This window comes from Candoia aspera, chromosome 10 (assembly GCF_035149785.1).
Source record: "Candoia aspera isolate rCanAsp1 chromosome 10, rCanAsp1.hap2, whole genome shotgun sequence".
Taxonomy (NCBI): domain Eukaryota; kingdom Metazoa; phylum Chordata; class Lepidosauria; order Squamata; family Boidae; genus Candoia; species Candoia aspera.
This window is the reverse complement of record NC_086162.1, coordinates 3,947,528-3,957,211: the sequence shown is the minus strand read 5'-3', so window position 1 is coordinate 3,957,211 and position 9,684 is coordinate 3,947,528. Positions and strand designations below refer to the sequence as shown.

The window sequence follows — 9,684 nt, the reverse complement described above, 5'->3', positions numbered from 1 at the left end:
GGTGGTAAGACTTTGGACCAGCTAGTAAAAGAATCCACATGAAATGCTTTTAACACGCTGAAAGCAGAATAAATAGTGTTTATCACTCTCAGCAGGATGGAGGGCTTTGCAAAAGACCATAAGCTAAGATGTCCCTGCCCCCCCCAAGAGCTTTTAATCCAAAATCAAACCGGATTTGGGGGTGGGCCAAGCAAGAGAGGGGAGGAGCCATTGTGTTTCCCCACCTCCAGCCTGCTGGGATTTCCCCCCCCCACTCGCCCCCTCCTCTTGGGAAACCTGCAGCTTGAGTGGGCTGGAATTTGCTCCCCAGCAAGGTCTAATTAGCTAATTCCGTTGCTATTTTTAAACCGACGTGCAAGGACTCTTTCATTTGTTTGCAGCCCCATTCCTCTCCGGTAACGTAGCCAAAATGCCAGGCACTGGGGGAGTTGCTGAGGCTTGATCAGTAAATCAACCGTGCGGGGAGGTCAGACACGCCTGCGGGTTCAGCTTCTAGTTCTATTAACCACCCAAAGTCGATAGGGGCCCCCCGCTTTTGGACGGTAAATACTGTAAGTTCTTTAGATGGTGGCAGAAATCAGCAGGAGGCTGATGGCACCAGATGCTTGACTACATAGACGGCCATGCTCTCCTCCTGCAGGGTCTACACAGAGGCAGGTAATTCCCTAAATGCAATAGCTCACCCAGCCTTCTGTCCCCCTGATGAAGCCCAGGATCAGGCTATTGACCTGCCAGGACTCAATCCACCAGAGCTGCAAGAGAGAATTTCAAACGTTGCCAACCTGAGCCCAGAGCTCGAGGGACGAGTGGAGCATTAGACTCAGTGTGATCTACAAGGTCAACCCCATGGCCTCCTCCCATTTGAACCAAGCTTGACCAGGGAGGTGTCAAAAAGGTCAAGATGGCGGCCACAGTAATGCAACTGAAGCCTCACCCCCTTCTTATGTGCATCGTAATGCAAGTGGAAAAGGGGCGAGGCTTTGTGAAGATGCCATCTTGACTTCTTTGACACCTCCCACAAGAATGCCCCTGAATGCAGTGTTTGGGCCATAGAATTCCCTTCGAATCTCTTTCAACACAACCTCAAGACAATGTTTTGCAACATTTTGCAGCATGCTGGCTGGGGAATTCTGAGAGTTGAAGTCCACACCTCTTAAACTGGCCAAGGTTGCAAAACACTGGCTTAAACCGTGATGCCTCTTACATCAGCTAAACACAGCATTTTGCCTGCTACACTGCATTCATTATTAGCCTATTCTAGAATTAGAGCTTTTAATGCTGGCTGGGGAATTCTGGGAACTGAAGTCCAAACATCTGAAAGTTGTCATGGTTGAAAAACACTGCCTCAAGGACTGACCCTAAAGCTGATCCAAAGTCTGCACTAAGCGAATTCACTAAAGACAGTATTTCCTATACTGCAACCTGTCTGGATTTTGCTGGCACTCTTGCAATGCCCAATTTGCCCTTCTTTGGGGTCAAATGGTTTAGGTTCAAATGGTTCCCCAAGAAATTGGGGAAAATCATCCAACAATCCTCCTGTTGAGTCCCTTCTTGTTTTCAGCTGCTAAGTGTTTACTGGCAAACTAAAATACATTCAGTTATAGTTTAAAATGTGGGAAATTATTTTGGCAAAAAAACACCAAGAACTTTGAAAGGCCTGACAAGAATAAATGTATTCAAATCTGGTCTCCCATTTTAGCTCCACAGATAATGCCTCTCTTAAAATCTTGCCTCATTCTGTAGGAATGTCATTCTAAATAGCAATATTGAATATAGATGTTTAACTTGTTCATATTTCTCCACAAAATATAGGAATACATACCCACATGCCCATACTTCCACATTTCTTTTTCATCTGCTTGTGGTTTTGTTATTTCCCTTTTTCATTTAATTTCTGGCTGGATGATCTGTTGCTCCTGCCCTTGAACCAGGCTGCCAGAGGGAGAATGGCACATTCACTTAGCCCATTGACAGCTTCTGTAAGTTGCATTTGATCTGGGTTTTGCTGTTGCAGTTGTCGTTCACACGTTGGTGGACGTTGGCTTGTGCTCTCCTCCTCTGAGGCGGCTACTGACATTTGGGCCATCATAACCCCTACCCCCACGTATAGGCTAGCATGCTTTATTATTAAATATACCAGTGGGGTCAGTTATAAGCCGTGGTGGCCTCACGGGCCTCCTACATATCACACAAGTGATGGGAATTCGGTCATTTGTGCAATGACATCACAATGCATTGGACATTTAAAAATGTGTCCCTGGGTGCTGACTGGAAACCCCTAATGGAGTTTTTGCAGAAAAGTTATGAAAAAAATGAACTTACGATTTATGGTTTTGATGATTAGACAGGACAGATTAAAGAAGGGAGAGACATGCTGTAACTTTAGAGAAAGAGGTAAATTTACAATTGTACTTATAACTGCTGTAAAGAAGATTGGAAGCCACTTCTGTGTATCTTTTTTCTTTCCTATTTTTTACTTCTTTTCCTTCCTTGCACTTTTAGCTTTCTCTTTGATTTCTTTTGTTTTCTTTTTTCTTACTTACTATATATTAGTTTGTATTCATTTTTAATCTTCTTTTTTAAAACTTTTAATAAAATTACTTTAAAAAATTTAAAAATGTCCCCAGGGAGGGTCAAAAACATCAAGATGGTGGTGGCTGCAACCGCACAGTCAAAACCCCACTTCTTTTTTTTACACTGGTTGTATAGAAAAGGGGGGAGGGCTTTGATTGCACAGGCATGGGGGCCATCTCAACTTTTTCTGACCCCCACCCGGTGGACATCCCTGGGAACCATTTTTTGGGGAGGGGGGAGGAAGCTTGCAGTCTTCTAGAAGATACTGAAGGACAACCCCAGCAGCCTTCATCTCCAGAAAGCCAGAAGGCCCCCACAGCTGCCTCTTCTGCTTGACATCCAGGGGCTCCGATGGAAAGGACTGATCGAGAGAAGCAATTGCATTATCCCAAATAGTTCTCCTCCACCCCCAAGACAAAACATGGCCTTGCAGCTTGATTAAGCACAGCGAGAGTCTTGTTTGGGGTTCTGGAGGCTGGCCTTGATCCGGTGAAGCTGCACGCTGCCCTGGCGACAGAGGCCCCTGGCAGCAGCAGGAGAGCAAAGGGAGCCGGGACCCCCAATTGCCAGCTTGTTCCTCGGGTCTCCTGCGACCTTCACGTTCCCCCTGCCAAGGAAAGGGGCAGGGTGTCGCAAGCCTGTCCTTGGGGTGGAAGTTAATCAGTTTCCACTGGTAAGCTAATCAACTGAATCGTGATTAGGTCACGTTCGCCAAAACCTTTCCTGGGCATCCCCCCAATTTCATACACTCCAGAGTAGAAAACAAAGCAGGACGTGCTTGCCTTGCCAGGGGCTTCCTGCACTGTGTGCCGAAAAGTAAACTCTTATGAAACTGACAACTCAAAGTGAAAGTGGTATTTTACCATCTGAGAGGGAATACAAAGGCCCACCAGTGGCTTGATCGGAGGCTCAGGGGCCAAAGAATTTTCACTGCCAAGAAACACCAACCCTTCGCCCCCAGTCAGTCCACAAATGGGGATGAGGATTTAGAGCAGGGTTTCTCAACCTTCGCAACTTTAAGATGGGCGGACTTCAACTCCCAGAATTCCCCAGCCAGCCAAGTCCACACATCTTAAAGTTGCTAAGGTTGAGAAACACCGATTTAGAGGTAAACTGCCTCTGCTGAAGAAAGTTCCCTTAATTACCACTCAAAAGCTATACTCCCTCAAATCTTCTCTGGCTTTTTCAAGGGAAGAAAACCTCTCTTGCAGCCAGCCATGGCATGAAGTCAAATAGCCCAGCAACATGTTTGAGTGCATCCTTCAAATGTTTTTACCAAGTTGGAATTTTTAATGGGTCATAATTTTTGCAATTGTTAATGGGCACCCCCAGGGTGGGGGTCAGAAAAAAAAAGTACCATGTGTGGATCCAGCCCTGCCTAGCCAATAGCCTTATCCTGGGCTTCGTCAAGGGAAGTGCAGCACGTGCATTACGGATACTAATCCTCCTGACTACAGCCACTACTCCAAACTTAACTAACATCTTCCAGCTTGTTCAGTCTGTTACTGTTGTGGTAGTGGACATCCGTGAAAAGCTCTAACCTCGTTCACTTATTTTGCAGGTGCAAAGCCCAGCAGCTCTTCACCCAAGAGCCACACCTGATCCAGAAAGCCATGGACCGTGCACACTCAGCGGAACTGCATGGTGCGCAAAAGGAAGACTTCTCACTAGTTACAATCAGCCAGGAAAAACTCATGTCCCACCTTCTGTGCTGCCCAACTGGCGTTTTACAGTACGCACTTCTAAGAATAAAGTCCTAGCAGCGACTCAACACTTACTTCCTTAACCGAAGTGAATGCACAACCTCCAAATTTAAGTCAGGAAGGAGAATCAGCCAAACACACACTGAAAAAGGCAGTTCTGGCCCTTCATCTCCCCAACGACATGAGGTCCACCCACCACGCTAAGCCATCCTCTGGTTTGCATGTGTGCAACTCAGGATGCTATGTGAAGTCAGCCATCGTGGTTTGCCAACAATTTACGGGTCAACCTGTTGTGTCAACCCAAGTGGATCATGTTTCATTCTGTAAACCACGGTTAAGCCTTACCAGCATCTTTGCAGCGTGGCGTCAGGGGGAGGAAGCGCGGCAGGTGCCCTTGGGGGCTTTCACATCCCAAACGAAGGCAGGGAGGAATCCTCCACCTGGGGGGAGAGAATGGGAGAGAGAGGGGCGCCCCCCCAAGTCAGCCGAAGGGAAAGCCCACGTGGTTGGGGCCTCGCCCGGGGCTACTGGGGAGACCGAACCCGAGTGAGCAAGAGCTACACCAAAACGAGAGAGAGAGGCACGCTCTGCACATGCTCAAGCGTCCTCGCGCAGGTCGCTTCCTCCCAGAGACGCCCCGCGAAGGATGCCCCGGCGCTCCCCAGCGAGGGTCTCCTCGGACTGGCCACGGCCACGCCCTGCAGCGCCCACCACCCCGGCGCGCGCCCGCAGAGAAGCCCCCCGCCCCTTCGCGCCTCCCCCTGGGCGGGATTTCGGCGCCGGCGCCGCCCCCGCGCGTGCGGCGCCCTTATTAGCCGCCGCTTTTGCGCACCGCGCTCAGTGCAAGCGAGGCGCGCGGGGTTTTGCGCGGCGGCTGCAACGGTCGATCGAGGACCAGACCGAGCCAGCTACGCCCGGGGCGCGGCGCCTCGCCTCTGGGGTGGCTTCAGCGCGCAGCGTCCCTTGAGGCGGCCGGGGCCCCGGACCGCCCGCCCGCCCGGACCGCCGCCGCCCGCGCCCCTCTGCCTCCGCGGCGGCGCCTCCGCCTCGCCAGCGCAGCGCCACCATGGGCAGCCACAGCTCCAAGGCCGCCAAGGGGGACGTGATAGCCCAGGACGCCGCCGGCGACGCTTCGCCCTCCAAGTCCAACGGCCAGGTGGGTCTGGGGCGCGCGCCCGGCCAGCTGCCATTGTTCGCCCCGCTGCCTCCGCGGGCGCCCCGCCCCGGCTTGGGCGCGGCACCGCGGCTCGGCGACTCGGCCGGGGGGGCGTGGGCTCGGCCCTCCCTCCCGCCGCCCGGAGCGGGCGCCGCGCTCGCCTGGACGCCGTGCGGGGGGCGCCTCGGCTGCGTCCGCCCCGCCGCCTTTTCCCTCCGTCGAGCCGGCAGCGCGGCGTGCCTTTGTTCGGCGCTGCGCCCCGGAGTCGGGCGCGTGGCCCCCTCCTCTTCCTCCCGCCGCCGCGCGCTTCGCCGGGAACAAAGGAGGGACCGGAGCGCGGGGTCCCGGGGCTGCATTGCGCGCATTCCCGGGCGAGGGGCGCGGGCGGCGGAGACGGGTAGCGCCGGGCTGGGCGGGGGCCGCGCAACCGTGCAATCGGCGCGTCCGTGCAAGCGACGGGGGGGGGCGGCGGCGGCGGCGGGAGGAGAGCCCCCGCATGTCCGCCCTTTTGCAAGGAACCCCGAGCCGCCAGGTCCCCGAGAGGGGCGGGACCCCGCTTGGCGTGCTGCTTTGGGGGCGCCCTCGGCCTCGAAGGGATCCGCGGGCGGGAGGCGGATTTGCTAACGTGGCCCTCCGTGCGCCTCGCCTCCCGTTGCACCGCTCCCGTCCCCAGCGCCGCCGGACGGAGCAGCCCAACGGGCTTTGCACGGGCAGGGGAAGGCGCGCCCCCTCCCCACGGTTTGCCCGGAGTGGGGATTCCCGGCGGCGCGCCTTCTTGCGCGTCTTGCTCCCGGGGCGCATTGTTGGCGCTGCAACCGAGACCGGCCTCGCGCGGCGGGGAGGGGGCGCCCCCTGGCGGGGACGCGAAAGGCGCTCGTTTTTATTGGGTGGGGGGAAGAGACCGCGGAAGCTGTGCGGGGACGCGGCGGGGAGGGGGCTGTGCGAAAAGCGGGGGCGAGAAGAGGGAGGCAGAGTAGGACTCCGGGACAAAGCGTTGCTCTCCGCGCATTAACCGCGCGCAAGCACCGGGAAAGCTTGGTCAGCCCTGGCCAACTGGCGTGCCGGCCCCCCCGCAGTCTGAGCACGGTGCACATCATCCATGCAGTTAGATGATGGGAGTTGTAGTTGCACATCTGGATCCAAGGAAAGCCGGGATGGGATCCCCGAACAAAGAGTCCAGTAGACTTTTTTTCTGAAATGATCCCATGGGATTGAGCCCTTGGTTAGCTTTCCTGCAGCTTAATGTATTGGGTAAACCCAGGTGATTGGAATGGTTTGCAATTCAGGGCAGGGTGCAAGCCCAGAAAACACACTAACTCAGTAGCCAGGTGTGCGTGTGGTGTGAGGGCAGTCAGGGGTGTGTGCAAACGGAGCCTTCGGATGCCGGCTTTCGCCTCTTGCAAGGAAGGGGTGTTGTTTATCGGCTGGGTGGGATACACGGGTGTGGGATGCTGAAAGGGGCCTCTCCTTTCTCGGGGCCCAGGGCCACGGCTGTAACCGAGCCCTTTGTTTCTTCCTCCAGGAAAACGGCCACGTGAAAATCAACGGGGATGTGTCCCCCAAAGCTGATGGAGAGACGAGCTCCCTGAATGGCAATGGCTCAGCAGAGGCCGCCAAGGAGCCTGCCAAGGCAGAGACGGGCAGCGGGGACGCCATCGAGCCTGCTCCGGTCGCCGAAGGTGAAGCCAAGCCTGATGGGGATGCCCCAGGTGCCGCTGCCAAGCAGACCCCCAAGAAAAAGAAGAGGTTCTCCTTCAAGAAGTCCTTCAAGCTGAGCAGCATCTCTTTCCGGAAGGCCAAGAAGGAGGCCGGAGATGCGTCGGCCACGTCCTCTCCCAGCGAGGAGCAGGGGAAGGCCAGGGCAGAAGCTGAGGAGGACCAGCTGTCGGCCGCAGTGGCCAGGGAGGAGGAGCAGGCTGGCGCGCCCCAAGAGGAGAAGGCGGCCACCGAGGACGCTGCGGCACCCAACAATCAGCCGGAGCCGGCGGCCGAGCGGCAAGATGGCAGCGACGGGCCAGGGAAGGAGGAGGAACAGCCCCAGCAGCCCCCCTGCGAGAGTCAGGGGGACGCAAAGCCGGACAAGACCTCAAACTCGGCAGAGGCTGAGCCCAGCGCTGAGGCTGCTGCTGAGCAGAAAGAAGACTAGGGCCGACTCCCACTGCCCGCCAGTCTGTCGGAAAGAGACTTGTCTGTGCCATCCTTCCCACCCCAGCAACACCATGGGACTTGCTGCCTTGATCACACGCCACACATGCCCACCAGGAACCCAGGCCTTCTGCGTAGAGCTGGCAAGCCTTTCACTCCACAACCTCCCCCCCCCCGGCTCACTCCTCCAACACAGTGAAGGAAAAGAGAAAAAACCTCCGGCTTGGAGCCCCGGAGGGCCCCGCTGCCACTCGAGTTCTCAAGCCCCTCTTGAAACTCTATGGAGAGACACTGATCCTGGACAGATACTGGAACTCACTCTATGTAAGGAGACTCCGGCTATTAACACCAAGTTGTTTTTGCTCAGATCTTCTGTTTCTACTAATCTTCAAAAGCAGCTTTTTTTTCTTTCTTTCCAAAAAGTCCAACAAACCAGCAACTGAGCCGTTCTTCAAAACGGATATTCTGTCTCTTGGTTTACATTCCTGGTTCTTTCTTCATTTAAAAGTATTTTGTGCTTTTTATAGAAACAACAGTTTAAAAAGCTAATCTGGTTAGTTTTTTATAATGTCTTGCTCTTGGCTTTAAACCATAAAGCGTGTAAGTCCACTGTGTTTAATTTGACATCAGAGGGAGAACTACTTTGGGTTTATTTAGGGGCGGGGGGGACCCTGGGGGGGGGCTGAGGGCTAGGGCTGGCTGTATGATGTGACTTTAAATTTTTGTTTCCTTGTCTTTGTAAATAATTTTTTAATGGCCCTACTTCTGATCTGCAGTTTTCTAACTCCTAAACAAAAGTTGTATGGGTCTTATTGTAACATTTGAAAGGAATAAATGGTGACCCCTTTATGGGTCGGAGTTGGGTCCTTTTCTCTAGGAGAGGTTGGCCAAGTGGCCAGGAATTGGGGGGGCCATGCTCTGTCTGGGGGAGTTTCCCAGATATCCCTCCCCCTGGAATGCTGACGCCTCTTTTGGCACCCCCCACTTCTGCGTGGACTTTGAACCCCTGTGCTTGGGGCCTGTCATATTCCTCAATTGAGATCAAGTGGGAACGGCTTGTGCACATCAAAGCTGGGCATAGATTTCTCCGTAAACTGACTCAAGCTACGTATCAGGAGGAATCCGGCAGAACCTTTTCCAACAAATTTTCTCAAAAGCCATAAGCGGTGGTGACGCTTGGCATCTTAAGCGCACGTGCCAGTTTCTTCCATAGGCCGCGAGAGCATTGGGGGCGCTCCAAAACACACTTGGCAAGGAATGAATTCCTGCCGTGCTGGGACATCCATTCCGTGCTTGCAGGGAGTTCCTCACTGCCTCGACCTGCGTGTGTGACGAACAGGCGGCCAGGCAGCAGCGTGGAGACTGCCTGTTCTCCGGCCGTCGGCCTTGTCAAGCAAGGGACCCGGCTAATCCGGCTCTGCGTGCCTTGCCTTTTCATGCAGAGCTTCCCTCTCCAACTCTATTTAGCAGGTGGCTCTGCATGTCTGAATGGGTGCCAGCAAATCTTGCTGGAATTCCCAGGTAGACCCTGATGGGCTTCATGGGGTGCTCCATGCAAATGGCTGCAGGCGTTGAAAGCATTTCTTCCGTGGGCTTTTCTTCAGACCTGCAGCTGGGTTGGGGGACTAACAGCGGCATTTCTCCGACAGTGAAGCCAGGGGCCAGAATCGTGGTCTGGCAGCCATTTTAACTCAGATCAGGGAGGTGCCCGCTAATCACCCTATGAGGCAGCAGCCCTCGTTTCTCCTGCCTAAGATGGAGGCAGCCAGGGAGTTGCAGCTGCGGGAAGCAACTGTTCTCCAATAGCGTTACCGGCTGTGGGTTCCCGTGGTGGTGGACAGATGAAGGCGCCAAAGGAGCATGTTGCTGTTAACAGCTTTAGCCACCAGCCACCCCACCACTGCACAGGTGAGATGTTTTTGGTAGAAAGAGTGGTCCTCTTCCGGGGTGGAAGATTAACCTTCTCGGGGAGGCAAGATTTACCTTTCACTGAATAGGTTATCAATTTGCATCAGAATAATTTGTTACTTTGACAAGTCTTGAGCTCAGCACCTAATTGGCTTGTCCAGTCTTGTTCGGGGACAGGAATGGCTGAACGTTCTTGTT

The 9,684-nt window shown here is 54.3% G+C and overlaps 1 protein-coding gene across 1 annotated transcript; it reads left to right on the top strand.

The window, feature by feature from the left end:
* Nucleotides 1-5,128: 5,128 nt before the first annotated feature.
* On the top strand, nt 5,129-8,427 carry MARCKSL1 (MARCKS like 1). Its single transcript, XM_063312163.1, has 2 exons — nt 5,129-5,433; nt 6,956-8,427. Exons 1-2 carry the CDS (start codon nt 5,344-5,346, stop codon nt 7,577-7,579), a joined length of 714 nt encoding a protein of 237 aa, XP_063168233.1. The 5' UTR covers nt 5,129-5,343; the 3' UTR covers nt 7,580-8,427.
* The last annotated feature ends 1,257 nt before the right edge of the window (nt 8,428-9,684 follow it).

Coding starts and splice junctions, on each gene's coding strand:
- MARCKSL1 (XM_063312163.1), top strand. CDS start 5,344: ATGGGCAGCCACAGCTCCAAGGCCGCCAAGGGGGACGTGATAGCCCAG. Junction 5,434..6,955: donor CCTCCAAGTCCAACGGCCAG/GTGGGTCTGGGG, acceptor TTCTTCCTCCAG/GAAAACGGCCACGTGAAAAT.